At 43.6% G+C, this 15,582-nt stretch overlaps 1 protein-coding gene across 10 annotated transcripts in view; it reads right to left on the minus strand.

Moving 5' to 3' along the window:
• Positions 1–218: 218 nt before the first annotated feature.
• Positions 219–15,582, minus strand: part of LOC147624239 (uncharacterized) — a 120,286-nt gene continuing 104,922 nt past the window's right edge. For 3 of the 10 annotated variants that reach the window (XM_086819192.1, XM_086819196.1, XM_086819190.1), the window contains one exon: positions 219–896. In XM_086819192.1, coding sequence (XP_086675318.1) covers positions 801–896 — 96 coding nt within the window. In that variant the 3' untranslated portion in view covers positions 219–800. Of the gene's footprint in view, positions 897–14,086; positions 14,504–14,600; positions 14,648–15,582 lie in introns of those variants that run through there. The other 7 variants (XR_015269070.1, XM_086819195.1, XR_015269069.1 and 4 more) reach the window with 4 other exon arrangements.

Raw genomic sequence — 15,582 nt, forward strand, 5'->3', positions numbered from 1 at the left:
CTACGGTTGTTGGAGAAAACATAAATGCTTTTTTCGTGTATAAAATTTAAAGGCATATCACTGCACATTTGTTCTATAAATTTGAGGTGGCAGCTTAAAAATCTTTGAAATATTCTTGAGCATTAAGGGCCACGGTAAGCTAATAGCACAACCATATATATACATATACCAATGGAAAGTTCATGTTATTTCCCAAACTTAACAAAATCCAAAGCATATACCAATGGAAAGTTCATGTTATTTCCCGAACTTAACAAAATCCACATGAGAGTCTACCCACAAAGCTTGGATTCCATCATGCATGGCTTATTAGACTACGGACCATGACATCCCCACTCACATCAACAGCACCCAAGAGTGGGTGCATGTTCATGCATAAAGATATGTCCACTTTAGTTGACAACAATGTAAGTTTATATGTGTGTTGTTCTGTAGCTCACATTTGCTACAAAAACATAACTAGCCACTCTAAGACCACGATCCAGAGTTAGGAAAGAACCTTTAATCTAAACACATGCAAAAGGACCTATCACCCTCGTCATGTATTGTTGTCTCTTTTGGATGCACACGTCAACTTACAGCCTTTCACCCCCCATAAATATAGTACACTTGTACCAACCATTGCGTGTTTTGTTGTACAACCATCAAAAAGATCAAGAAAATGAGACACCATCAGAACCTTGGAAGTCGAACATACCTCCATAAAGAAATAGGCAACTTTCTAGACATCTCTGTAGTCTTGACACCTTTAAAAAAAAATAACAATAGCATCTATTGGAGAAAATTTTCTTCTTCTTCAACTATACATATGGCATGTCAACATTTGTGCTTAACATTGCTAGTATAGAATCTAATTTGGAGATGCTAGCTTTAAAAGGTTGAACGTGCTTGCAAATCTACACCTCCAAAAAACAAAAGGGAACATTTTTAGTGCTGTATTGACATTCCTTTCAACGTGCTTCATGTACATTCTTGTCCTTGATTTAAAAATTCCATCACAAGACATTTCAACAAGTTACAATACCCAACTACTATCATCCACCTTTGTTTGCCAGTCTTGCTTCCTAAGGTTCCATGTACTCAAAATGGAAACAGCCATGTACAAATGGCTAACCATGTGCTAAAAACAATCATCTCGACAATTTCATTTCACATGCTGATCTCTCTCAAACAAGAAACCAGCTGGAACGATGCACTAACAAGCATGTTATGGGGGCAAAAATTATGTGGTGTGGGATGATAGAGTGTTTCATAAGGCTGGATAGCATCATAATCTAAGGGAGAGAGGACTGATTGTTGGCGGAGGCGTGGTCAGCAGTGACATTGATGTGAAACACAGATGCTCCCTCTGTCGGGTATTTCGGAGACTCTGTGTGTGTACCCATCGTGTTCATGATCCCTGTTTATGTACCCGCCTATGTCTGCGTGTGAACAACCCTTGTTTGTGTGTGTGTGTGAACGTTCACTTATGTCGAACCACCCCTTGAGCATTGTTACATATTACCCTCTTTTTCTCTCTCTACAGTTTTGTTCTTTCTCTCTCTCTCTCGGTGGAGTTCCACCCGCCATAGCTGTTGGCTCTGCCAACCCTAACCCTAATATTTCCTACAAATGGTATCAGAGCCAGATTCTCGCCTAGTTAGCCTAGTTAGGGTTTACCTTTTTTTTTTGGTTGGCTAACAGCGACGATTGCAGCACTAGCGCCACCGCCTTCTAAAATGCTGCTCTTTTGCTCATCGTCCCCAGCAGCCAACATGTACCGGGCTGCTGTTGAAGTCGGCGTACACACGTGGGTAGAAGGGCTGCGCACTAGCTGCGCCTTGTACTTCGACAACATCAGCATAATCATTAAACTCTTGTTTGTCAAGTTCGCCACGTGGCGGCCTGTGTAGATGTGCCACTCACCCAGTCATTGTTGCTCTGCTCCAGCACCACCTCCTCTGCTCTGCTGCCTTGTGCCCAGCCTCTGCCCGTTAACACCTACTCAGCGCTGCTCCACGACATCAACATCATCTTCACCTCTGCTGCAGCAATTGCCACTATGTCCACGTCAGCATCTGTAACAAGAAGCCGCCATCTCTGAAATCTGGCCGCCATGCCTTGCAGAAGCTGCCACATCAGTATAAAAAAGTAAGGGGTTTCCATAATCAGGTGAAAATCAGCTAATTAAAGGTGCCTACATCCCATAGACACTGGAAACGCCCGTTTCCAAGGGTAGAGATGTGAAAACGTCGTTTTTGGGGGCCGTGATGCATGAAACGTTGTAGAAACGCTAATCGACTTGCAACGGCCGTTTCTCACAGGGATCGTATGAATAGGCGGGCTGGAAACGTGCAGCCAGCTTCGAGAACACGTGGCCCATCTCATGCCCGTTTTTTATTAAAAGCGTGGCCTAAAGCTGCTCGTTTCTTTAAAACGTTTGAAGCCCGTTTTTTTAATAGAAAAGCACAACCAGTTTTTTTTCAAATAAAAAACGTGCATGAGATAGAAAAGCGCAGCCTGTTTTTTTAAATAAAAAAGCGCAACCCGTTTTTTTCATATTATTTGAAGTTTTCTGCAAAATTGAACCATTAGCATCAAATTGAAGCCACAAACATCTTAAATTTTGGGACTCTTAGCAATTAACCCCTAAATTGCCCGTAAAAATTGGGACTTTTGTATAATACATAATTTGCCTCTCAATTTGAAGCCACTGTAAACCACAAATTGGGGTTTTTACCCAATTTGACCTTTTAACCCAAAATTGAAGACTCCAATCCTACAATTTTGAGAGTCAAGGACTAAATGCCCTAAGCGAATGTTCCCATGGGATACATCAACATTATCCTTTTTTGGGGCGTTCTTGCGAAACCCCCTCAAGAAGTCAGCCATGAAATCGAGCTAGTTCCTAGTGCTCAACAGGTCTCCAAAAGACCCTATAAGATGTCTCTCCCAAAAGCCATTGAGCCCGATGAGCAACTTTGGCAACTCATTGAGCAAAGATTTGTATGTCCAAGTAGCTCTCCTTGGGAAGCACCCGTTCTTTTCAAAAAGAAGGACGACACTCTTCGTCTCTGCATAGATTATCGAGGGTTAAATCAAGTCACTGTCAAGAACAAGTACCTTAGCCATCGCATCGACAAGCTTCTTGACAGGCTTCATGGGGGCCTGGGACCAAGGTTTTCTCTAAGATAGATTTAAGATCTGGCTAATATCAGATCAAAGTAAAGGAAGCAGATATACCCAAGACAGCTTTCAATACCTATTAAAGCCACTATGAGTTTACTGTGATGCCATTTCAGTTAACTAATGCTCCTGTAACTTCAACCACCTAATGCAAGATATATTCTGTCCCTACTTGGATGAATATGTTCGTCTTTTTTGACGACATTCTAGTCTACTCCAAGTCAGTGGAAGAACATGAGGAGTATGTGTAGAGAGTTGCAATTGTTGCGTAGACACAAACTCTATGCTAAGAAAAGTAAATGTACCTTCTTTACTCACCAAATTGAGTATCTTGGATTCATTGTCTCCCAAGACGGTATCTCAGTAGATCCCGCTGAGGTCAAAGATATACTAGAATGGCCACCCCCAAATTCAGTCCGCGAAGTCGTAGATTTTTGGGAATCACAGGATGGTACAGGATTTTCATCAAAGATTACTCCCTGGTAGCTAGTTGCACCTTTGACCGATCTTCTTAAGAAGGATTGCAAAATAGTGTGGTTACCAATCTATTAAGTCAACTTCGATCAGCTCAAAGCCATCCTTATCTCAGCACCAGCAGCCTAAAACTTCCTGATTTCACCAAGGAATTCGAGGTGGTTACTGATGCCAGTAGTCTAGCACTTGGTGGTATCTTAGCCCAAGAAAGAAGACCGGTGGCTTATACTTCTCGCAAGCCAAAGCAATATGAGGCTAACTATACCACCCATGATTTGGAACTCTTATCAGTTGTTCATTGCCTCAAGTTATGGAGACATTTTCTCTTCGGACGTAAGTTCCAGCTTGTAACTGACCACAAGAGTCTAAAGTGGATCTTCACCTAGCCTAATCACAATATGAGGCAGAGAAGATGGGTTGAAATCCTACAAGAATATGACTTCGACATCAAATTCCGCCCTGGGAAGTATAATGTGGTAGGAGACGCACTTAGCTGCAAATCTTTCTTGAGTGCAAATTCTATCCCATACTGATCAATGTAAAAGAAGTCTCAGTTCATGATCCTAACAACCAAAGGATGGTGAACCAAGTTGAAGAAGAGGAAATCTCAGAGAAGAAGAAAAATCTAATCAAGGGTTACTTCATCCATGATGGGTGCCACTACTTCAATCACAAGCTATGTATTCCTAAGGACCCTTCCTTAAAGAAGCTAATCCTCCATGAAGCTCATGATAGCCCCACTGCCACAGTGCAAAAAGGCTATGCAGAGACCTTGAACGCTCTAAGGAGGAGCTATCATTGGGCAAGCTTGAAAAATGTACTTTGATACTTGAAGCAATGTCTCTCATGTCAAAGGATCAAAGTTGAAAGAGTCAAAATACCTGGAAAGCTTGAACCCTTGGATATTCCTCAAATGAAGTGGGAATGCATTAGTACGGATTTTGTCACAAGTCTCCCCACTATACAAGGAGGATACAATTCCATTTTTGTAGTGGTGGACTTGCACACCAAAGTAGCTCATCTTATACCGGCAAAGAAAATCTTCAAAGCTTCTCATGTTGCCTAATTATTCATCAAGGAGGACTTCAAGCTTCATGGTTTACCGAAAAGGATAGTCAGCGATTGGGACTTTGACTTCACTTCAAAGTTTTGGAAGTCCTTATTTCAAGCCTTGGATACTCAACTTTACTTCAGTAGAGCTTACCATCTGGAGACTGTTGGCCAGACTGAGAGAGTCAATCAAGTAATTAAAGACATTCTCAAAACATATTGTGGATGGAAGCCAAGAAGATAGATTCAATATCTTTCTCTAGTAGAATTTGCCTATAATACATCTTATCACCAAAGCATAGGGATGTCACCATTTAAAGCACTCTATGGGCAAGAATGCTTATCTCCTCTAAATTTCTCTGATCCAACCTTAAGAGTCGTAGCCTTCAAAAAAATGCTCGAGGAGATGGAAGAACAGACCAAGACTTATCCAAAAAGATATTAAAACTACTCAAGATCGGTAAAAACATTATACCGAATACATCTTATCACCAAAGCATAGGGATATCACCATTTAAAGCACTCTATGGAGCAAGAATGCTTATCTACTCTAAATTTCTCTGATCCAACCTTAAGAGTCATAGTCTCCAGAAAAATGCTCGAGGAGATGGAAGAACAGACCAAGACTTATCCAAAAAGATATTAAAACTGCTCAAGATCGGTAAAAACATTACGCGGACACAAGGAGGTCTAAAAGGATCTTCAAGGAAGGAGAAAGTTCTTCTGTGGGTGGACACAAGCGTAGCTCTCTATCACTTGGGAAATAAAAGAAACTCAACCCAAGATATTATGAACCCTATACAGTCATCAAGTGTTTGGGCGTAAGTGCCTATGAGCTATAACTCCCAGCCTATGTTAAGATCCACAATGTATTTCATGTAAGCTTGTTGAAGACGTATGTACCGAGTCTCGATTATATTCTTGATGATGAGCAAGTTGTAATCTCAACTGAAGGAATCCTTGAACTGCAACCTAGTAGAATCATGGATTCTAGAGAAAGGCAACTCCGTAATCGAACCCTTACAGAACATCTAGTGCAATGGAAAGACTACCCTGAAGAGGATGAAACTTGGAAAGACGAAGCTACACTCTTTAGATATTACCCCAAATTCATGACGAGATGAGAACATCTCAATTTCTTTAAGGGGGAAAGGATGTAACCTGCCCATCTTCAATAATAATATATGACCATTTAATAGATGAAATTATAGTTCTTTTTATAGTGTAAAAATCATCATTTTAATAATTGGGCTATTTCTACTTTGAAGCTTAAAATTTTGAGTCCAAATTTGAAATCTACGCGCGATTTTACCGTAGTATAGGATTTTGCAACGCTCAAAACGAACACCAGAATAAGCCTCTACGTAAATTTTTAGTTAAATTACGGTAAACTTCCAACCTTAATAAATGTCTATTTGGGTGTCCGATTAACGAACCGATTGCACCCCTGAGACCAGGAAAACACCCCGGACAATTTCACCAAATAGCCGTCAGACACGTCAGCATGCATATCAAGGGCGACGCCCCATAAAGGAATCCCCGTCCCAAAAGATACCTCCTTGGGAAGCGTACATCAAAGGACCTTACCCTCGGCCGTACACATACCAGGACAACCACACACGGACCAAAAATCGGCCACCCTAGCATACGGTCTCCCTTGGCCACCACATGGACACCCATGCGACCACTGCCCTGGAAGGCCCATGCGTACTGCATCTTTAGCCCACTTACAGGCACCACCCTCTCTACAGACTCATGCAGCCACAGATCGGCGTACTTTCACATACACCATCCTTTCCACCTCTTTACTCTCTCCTTACCCGTACCAGATCCTATATAAACCCCCCCCTCCTCCCAACGCCCCCCTCTATGCCCAGTAGCCGACTCTCTCAGTGGAGGCTCTTCCCGACAGCCCTCTGTAGCTAAGCTCCCAGCAAGCCCTTTTTCAACCAAGCTCCCAACGGCCTCTACAGCTAAGCTTCCAGCAACCAGCCGCCTTGTGCTGAGGAGGGGGTGTCCTACATTGATGAGATCACAGATTACATAGACAGACAGGGAGGACCAGGATCATATTTAGTAGGAGTCTTGATACCGATCCTCTTGTATGCAGATGATAGTGTCCTTATTTCTGATTCACCAGAGGGGCTGCAGAGGCATTTGGAAACATTACAGACCTTTTGTGAGGACCGGAACCTCACTGTGAACCTTGGAAAGACCAAGGTCATGATCTTTAACACCTCCTCACAGTGGATAAGTAGATCGGCAATACAATTTACATACAGTGGAAAGCTTGTGGAGTATCTTACCTCATATGTATACCTTGGGATCACTTTTTTTGGACCTCAGTTCTCGATGCGGAAGGCAGCCAACGCTAGATTGATGAGGGGATATGCAGCCCTTGGCTTGCTAGAGAGACAATGCTCATAGATACAGTTTCAGGAGCTGAGGACGAAGCTTTGGCTATTTGATACTCTAGTTATACTTGCACTACTGTATGGTGCCCCCATCAGGGGTCCCAGCTTATACCACAGCAGGAGACAGAGGAGAGAGCCGGCCGAGACAGATACAAAGGAGGTATATGATGGGTGGAAGCCGATGGAGACGCCCCTAGTGGTGATGATCTCGCACATGATTAGGAGTCAGCCATCAGTGCCACATGAGATTGTGCAGGCAGAGATGGGGACTACACCAATAGTGACAGAGGCTCTATTCCAAACAGTGACATACTGGCACAGGCTATGGGAGCTTCCACTAGATAGATACCCCCGACTACCCCTGGAGTCCTCGAGACAGCTAACATTCGAGAGAGATACAAAGTGCTAGTATGCACAGGTAGGCACTTGGTTTGACATGCACGGCATGCAGATGGAGGCACTCCCTATGTTCCAGTACAGCATAGAGGCCCCATCATTTGCTCTCAGCCGCACAGAGCCGAATAGGGTTATTAGGAAGGATATTGTCAGACTGGACACTGAGAGAACATGGAGTTCACCTAGTCGTCCACTGGGACGAAGATGGCCTTCTACAGAGATCACCTCCTATGCCTGACAGAGGATGGTTTCATCATCCGCCCAGCTACATGGACACACACCTATCTTTTGGGGTGAGATGTGCGATCAGCCAGATCCACATCTCGTCCCACTAGCTAAGAGTGGAGACTGCTAGATATGGGCCTAGGGCGACTGCACCAGAGGACAAGATATGCCAGCTCTGTCACACATAGCCCGAGACAGAGGATCATTACATATGCCAATGACCTGTATACTATGAGATTCGGGGGAGGTTCCACTGAAAACTCCAAACTTCATGGATTGAATTTGGGGATGGCCATTCTAGTATATCTTTGATCTACTGTCTTGGGAGACAATGAATCCAAGATACTCAATCTCGTGAGTAAAGAAGGTACATTTACTTTTCCTAGCATAGAGTTTATGTCTACACAATAATTGCAGCACTCTATTCACATGCTCCTCATGTTCTTCCACCGACTTAGAGTAGACTAGAATGTCGTCAAAAAAGACGAGAACAAATTCATCCAAGTAGGGACGGAATATATCTTGCATTAGGTGGTTGAAAGTTGCAAGAGCATTGGTAAACTCATAGTGGCCATAACGGGTATTGAAAGTTATCTTGGGTATATCTAATTCTATGACTCTGATCTAGTAGTAGTCAGATCTTAAATCTATCTTAGAGAAAACCTTGGCCCCATGAAGCCTATCAAGAAGCTCGTCGATGCGAGGGATAGGATACTTGTTCTTGACAGTGACTTGATTTAACCCCCGATAATCTATGCAGAGACGAAGAGTGGCGTCCTTCTTTTGGAGAAAAACACATGCTCCCTAAGGAGAGCTGCTTAGGCGTACAAATCCTTGCTCAATGAGTTGGCAAAGTTGCTCGTTGAGTTCAATGGCTTCTAGGAGAGACATCTTATAGGGTCTTTTTGGAGACACCAGGAATTAGCTTGATTTCATGGTCGACTTCTCGAGAGAGTAGTAGTCCTGTAAGCTCATCAGGAAAGATGTAAGAGAATTCTTGGAGCCAAGAGGATTCCGATTCTTTACTAGGTTCAACAGCTTCGTTGAGCTTGACAAGGAAAACTTGTTTTCCCTTACATGCTCCCTTGAGAGGATGTTTTGCTTTGACTACCCTAGACTAGGGTTTGTCTATCTTACCCTAAACTAGTACTACTTGGCCGTGCTCATTTTTAAAAGTGATACTCCCCTGGTTACAGTGAATACTAGCATTATTTGTGACTAACCAATCCATCCCAAGGATCCCATCATAAATGCCTAATGGTAGGACTCTAAAATGGCCATGAGTTTGTTCACTACCCAATTCGAAATCAAGATTTCTTACAGAGTGGTGAGATACTACTTCCTTCCCATGGGCTAGCTCTACAACCATTTTCCTAGTTGGTTTTTGATCCAGGTTTAATTTCCGTAAACACCTTGGAGAAAGAAATAAATGGATAGTGTTGCAATTAATCAAAAGCTGGAATGGCTTACCACGATAAGCAGTTGGGGTCTGAATAACACCAAATTGCTTGTTATAACCTTGATGCTCTACCGTTGCATCAATGGTGGCATGCTCTTCTTCGGCCATTTCCGAAGTTGGTTCTTCATTTATAGCACAGGCGCTGGCAACTACTCCGCAACCTCTGCCACGTCCACCACCTCTTACACCTTGGCGGATGGGGTTTCCACGGCCCTGATTTGCTCGACCACTTTGAGGAAAGGATATTGTAAGCTTGGGGCAATTGGCTTTAAAGTGTCCAGGCTCATTGCAATGGAAACACACAAGGACCTCTCTAGTAGAAGCAATATATGTGCGGAAAACAAAGAGGTCGATTGGACGACCTTGGTTGTAGTTGGGAGTGTTTGGCTAGAGCTTCTTGTAAGATTGGTTCTTAGTGTTTGATTCAGGATGAGATGTCTTCTAAAACCTAGCTTTGCCAGACATACACTCACTATAACACATATAAGGGCTATATTATCACATGGATGAAGCTCCGAATATCCCAACAAACCTCCCTTTGGAGCGAATATGGTAAGACCCAATGCAAAAGAAATACATTGCCTTCTAACCCCATCACATGTTATGTCAGAGCCAACTCATCATGCACACTTCTTGTGTCATGATAGCCCTCCGATCACATAATGCAACCGAGGTAGCAAGACCAGTACTTCAGTCACCTCCTTGGCTCCTAGGTAGGATAAATGAGAAAAAGGAGCCCTTTATAGCAAGGCCCTTGCTACAAACAGGAAAGGGAAACACACACAAACATAGATACAATCAGATTTTTAGGGGATTACTCCATATAGAGAACCCTTATTGACTTACACATGCATAAAGGCACCTAGAATGCCCACTCATCGTCTACCTCATCGAGGAAGACTTGGGCTGTTGCTGCATCTCCTCCTCTTCGGCAAGTTCTTCTTTATCTTCAACAGTAAGATTTGTGTGGTGTTTTTCTTGTTCTTTCTCTAGCTTTTTGAAGCAGTTGGTCTCCTTATGCCCCATCCTCTTGCAATACCTGCACTGAATCTTCTTGTTGGTCCTCTACTTCTATGCTCCGACAAAAGCTTTGTCATAGTCCACATTGTTGCTTGCTTGCCTCTCTTGTTTCGTCTTTTCCAAGCAACAAGGCCACCATGTCTTGACTTCAATGGTTTACTGAAACCGGGTAACATCTTGCATATTTTTTGTGAGAACTACCACCTTGTTCTCATCATAAGGCTCACACTAGAGACTAGTGAGCTGCTGAACTAGTGAGTAGAACTTTGCAAGGTGATTTCTTAATTCGTCATTATCAAGCATTTTCAAATCATAGAACTTCAAATTCAAGAAAATCTTAGAATTAGTGATTTTGTTACCAAAAGAAGTCTCTAGTTTGTCCCAAATTTTCTTGGCGGTTTGCTTTAAGCCTATGTGATGAACGAAAGTGTTTGTTGCCAAACTGAGACCGATTAGTGCAATAGCTCTCCCGTTGCATTGTTGCCACAACTTCTGCTTTTCTGGCTCACTGGCTCCCAAGTTTTCGTCATCTCCAGAGATTATGCTTCGAACACCCTCCCTCTTCAAGAGAAGATGCATCTTGGTCTACCAGGTAGGGAACCCAGCATTAGAGAACCTGTCGATTGTATTGGTTGATAGAGCCATAATGTTAAGACCCATAACATAGTAGATTGCAGCACAGAAACTGGTAGTGGCTCAATGATGCTGAGATAATATTAATGTAAAGAGGAGCTTCTGCTAGCAAGTTGTTGTTTATGGATGGTGTGAAGATGAGCAAACGAGGGAGGTAGTGAGGGAACCATACAGTAGAGGGCTGAGCACAGCAAGAAGCTAACAGGCGCAGGAGGCAGAGAGCTAGGCGCAATGGAGGTGGATAGGCCAAGAGAGATGCAGGAGCAGTGGCGCAGGGAGCCGGGGGAGGCACGAGAGCAGTGGAGGCAGATGGGTCGAATGAGAGGAGTGACACGGGAGAAGTGGCGAGGGGAGCCGGGCACAGTGGCGAAGAATTGAGAAAATTCCCTAGCGAAGCAGCGAAGTAAAAAAGGAGGCTAAGGGGCAAAAAATAGGGGCGCCAAGGTAAACCCACCCGCAGGCAGCTCAGCTGGGGTTTCGCCCAGACCGCTGAGCGGTGGAGCTCAGCTTAGCCCAGCCGGCACACCCTATCATGGACTCTGCTAGTTCAGGCGGTGGAAATGGGCGGTAGCGACGGAGCTGGCAGAGATGGCGTGAACTACGGCGAGATGGAGGCGGCAAGTCGGTTGGAGAAGCGCTGAGCTCAATCTTGGCCACAACAGCTAGGGGAGAGAGAGAGAGAGAGAGAGAGAGAGAGAGAGAGAGAGCACGACTCATAGCAAAGTTTGATTTGATGGATGAGTACAATGCCTTTTTGTAGGTATAAAACCTTATCTTATGACTCAACACAATCACACTCACACACACACGTGTTGCCACATGGCACACTTATCTTATCTCCTCATAAGAGGTGGTTCAAACTCACACGCATACACATACAATAACACATATAAGGGTTGTATCACATGGATGAAGCTCCGAATATCCCTATAGTTTCCTACCATTTGCTCTCTATTGTTCCACCCACACATGGTAAAAACAATCTTCAAGAGAGCACGTAGGACAAGAGAACACTACACAAGGTATGTGAACATGGAGTCCTGCTCCTCCCTCCTACTTGCTTCCATAATTGAGCATTAAAGCTTACCAATTGCAAGTAGAGTCAATATCAACAGAAGTCTTCGCGATGGAAGCATCTGAGTGTTGAAATCTTCAATTGGCATGATCCTTCACAAGACAAAAGTCTTCAAGTGGTTGCAAGGAACCCTCGGAAAGCTTCCCCTATGGTTCAACTTGGGAAAGGAAGGGTGAAATTAGGGTTTTTAGCCAAAAGACCAGAAATTACAGCAAATAAAAGGACTGTTTTGTTGAATTTGAGCCATTGGGAGTGTGGAGAGTGATTACGGCCTAGAAACACTCTTGGAAGCTTGAAAACTCTTTAACAAGCTTGGATATGGTGTAGGGAAGGAGAAAGTGCAGAAAATACAGCCATAGAGCCTCTTGAAGGAGGCCCCAACTTCTACAGAGAGGGGAGAAGAGAGAGATAATGAGATGTCAACCTTGGGTATCAGGCAGAGAGGGAAAGTAAGTTGGGATCCAAGCTCGGATTGACACATGGCTTGATGCAAAGGGGATAAGGTCTAGGCAGTGGACATGGAGCTTTGTCCACTCTGGGACATCAATGTGTGCGAACACAGGGCTGATCATAATTTATAAGTGAGTTTTGGCTGCCCAAAACTTAATAATGTGTGTACACACAAACTTATAGATCCTAAGGCTTGGTTCTGACCAATACTTACCAGCACACAGTTTCACAAGCACAGTTCACGGGGGGGCATTCACTTACCCAGAACTACACATTGGTCAAGCAAGCATGAAAACATCATGCAAATTCAATTTGCAGGCAAGCACATAAAGATGCTATGCAATGCAACATTGGTATGGACAATCTCGGTTCATGAGACTTTACCAAAATAGACATGTTCCAAGCAAGTACACGAGGTACCAGACCCAGTGAAACACCAAGCCTCTAAGCATTTCCGGGCATGTACACACATGCACAAGTCCCAATGGAAAGCTAAATCCATAGTGTGGCATCAATCCCCTGGATAACAGCCATGGATGCCACTTCAATGTATAGACATAATGAGAAAGCATGGGTGGACTAATTGGGTGGCCAAATGGTGACGACTTCCACTTAGGAACGAGCCTTCATCACCCTACTTTAACTTCTCCACTTTTGGTGGATCCATGTCAAGACCCGGCAACATTGGGCCTTAAGATTCTCGCAAAAGGCTCACATGAAACACATGGTGAACCCTCCATATTCAATCTACTTCTTGGAAAATGCTAATCTTCAGATCCTTCTATGGCTGCTTTCCATTTCAAGATCCTTTCCAACCCAACTGAAGGTCAGAAAAATGACCTTTATTGCGGAAGAAGAATGCTTGGGACACTTGCAAAGTCCCATAGAAATAGGTATGTCTTCTAACATAATCAAAAGCATATTGAGCAACTAAGCCATACAAACATATTGCAACTATACACAGGCACCTTCAATATTTCTATAGGTGATCACATGAGTATCATAAAAAGCATAGATGCCACATTTACAGAAGCCCAACGTTTATGTCATGCATCAAAGTAATCCTCTTGGTCACATAACTCTTTCTTGGATTGAGCCATGCATGCCAAGGCATCCCCAAAAGTAAATGACAACCTTGCAATGGGGGGAACTAGCTCTAAAAGGCCAGCCTCAAGACAGCCTTAATGAGGCCATGGAGGTTGCAAGGGCGCCTCTCAAAAAGCCTTATACACGTGATCCCCAAGGAGGGGGGAGGTTAGACAGTGGACTATGGCGTCTCATCACTTTGCCTAGTACCACTATGTGCGAATCCCTTGCCAAAGCCATCAGTCGCCACCTCCAACCTTTGTCCACGGAGAGTGTAATACACCTCGACGTACCTACATTGCTGGTAAATTGAGCCTCTTTTTGGTGGAGTTTGGACAGCCTGTTTTGGGCTGATTTGGGGCCGATTTAGCAGCCCACCAAAGAGAAGTATAGTCACCACTACAAATATGCTCCCAAGCCGTGTTAAATAACAAATGTAAAGTGGGGAAACACCTCCATATGAATGAACCGGATGGATCTATGTTGCAGTTGTATTTGTTGGGAATCAAGGTCTTACCTGTGTGTGAACTCACTCCTAGAGTGAGGAAGTATGTGTGTGTGTGTGTGAACCACCTCTTAAAGGGATATTTGTGTGTGAGTCACATTAGTGATGTCAAGAGGCCACCTTTGTAACCTATGAAGGTACTTGTACTTTCATTGAAATTATCATGCAACAATCACATCAGTCAGTCGTGTTATTCACTCTCTCTTGAGCATAGTGTTTCTTTCTCAAACTCTCTCTGTCTGTGCAATGCCATAGCCATGTTCCCCTTTAAGCCAACATAGCTCAGCCTTGTACCAACATATGGTTTCAGAACCTTGTACCTGCTGCACCTTAAACATCTGAACTACTGCTCCCGCCATTGCTAAGGCTACTGCCTGCTAGCCGTCGTCAGCGCTTCACTTTGCTGCTCGCTCGTCGTCGTCATCACATACAACAGCCTCCCCTGTGAGAACTTCCCACATATTGTACCTGCGGTTGTCCATGTTGCCGCCTTTGCTGCATACGGCTGCTACCTTCATCTGAACCTCCACCTATCTGTGCCTGCGCACATGCTGAAGAGCTACTACATAAGCACCTTCGCTTCCCCATCTCATGTACCTGCTACTGCTACTAGCCATAAAGCAGCTCTACATCAACATTAAATAGCACCTCTCAAGAGCTGCTGCCAACGTCGTCATCACCAGTCAGCAAAGCTTCTACAAACATCAGTTCAAATCAAGAAAGTAAAATTTTGGGGCTTTTATCATTTTCTGAAAATCTATCTTAATCAAAGCATTTACCCCAAATCCTCCTTTATTTTTTAAAATTGCAGGTCCATATGTGACATTAACATGTTGGTATAGCCTCCTATAGCATCATTTTTGGAAACCCTAATTTTTGGGCATTTTTTCTGTGCAAGGGACTAGACATTGACATTGGATTTATTCCTTCGCTAAGACCTTTCCATATCCACTGCCTATCATGGCCTCTCATTTTTTCTGTGCAAGGGACTAGACACTGACATTGGATTTATTCCTTCGCTAAGACCTTTCCATATCCATTGCCTATCATGGCCTCTCATCTATTCATGGAAAAATTGAACGGGGATAATTTCCATACCTCGCAACAGACTAAACTAAAATTAAGTATGATGAGAGAAGGCATCTGGCCTTTCATTGAAGGAGACGAGAAAATGCCTGAAGCAAAAAATGAAGCCCAGAAAGCTTAGAAGCTTTGTGTTCAGAAAGCCTTTGGCCTCATCACCCTAGGCCTATCCGACGATTTCATACACCATGTTGTTGATCTCCCAACTTTAAAAGAAGCTTATGAGATGCTAAATAAGCTCTTTGGAGCACAAGGAAAGAACTCTAAAGTCTCTTTACAAATAGAGTTCTATGGTATGACGATGCAGTCACATGAGAGCTTTGATGCTCAAAACCAAAGTTGAGGAAGATGAGGCCGTAGCCGTGCTAATCAAGTCTATGCTAGATGAGCTTTGCGGGAACCTCATCACCACCTTGAAGAACCTGCCCAGTCTTACCTTGGAAGGAGTAATAACCTCCTTCAAGGAAGAGGAGAAGAAGATGAAGAACAGAGAAGCAAGGGGGGACAGCTCCTTCACAAAGAACTTCAAAGGTATGAAATGTTTCCT

Source organism: Cibotium barometz, chromosome 25, assembly GCF_041138505.1.
Source record: "Cibotium barometz isolate CiBa-2024 chromosome 25, ASM4113850v1, whole genome shotgun sequence".
Classification (NCBI taxonomy): Eukaryota; Viridiplantae; Streptophyta; class Polypodiopsida; order Cyatheales; family Cibotiaceae; genus Cibotium; species Cibotium barometz.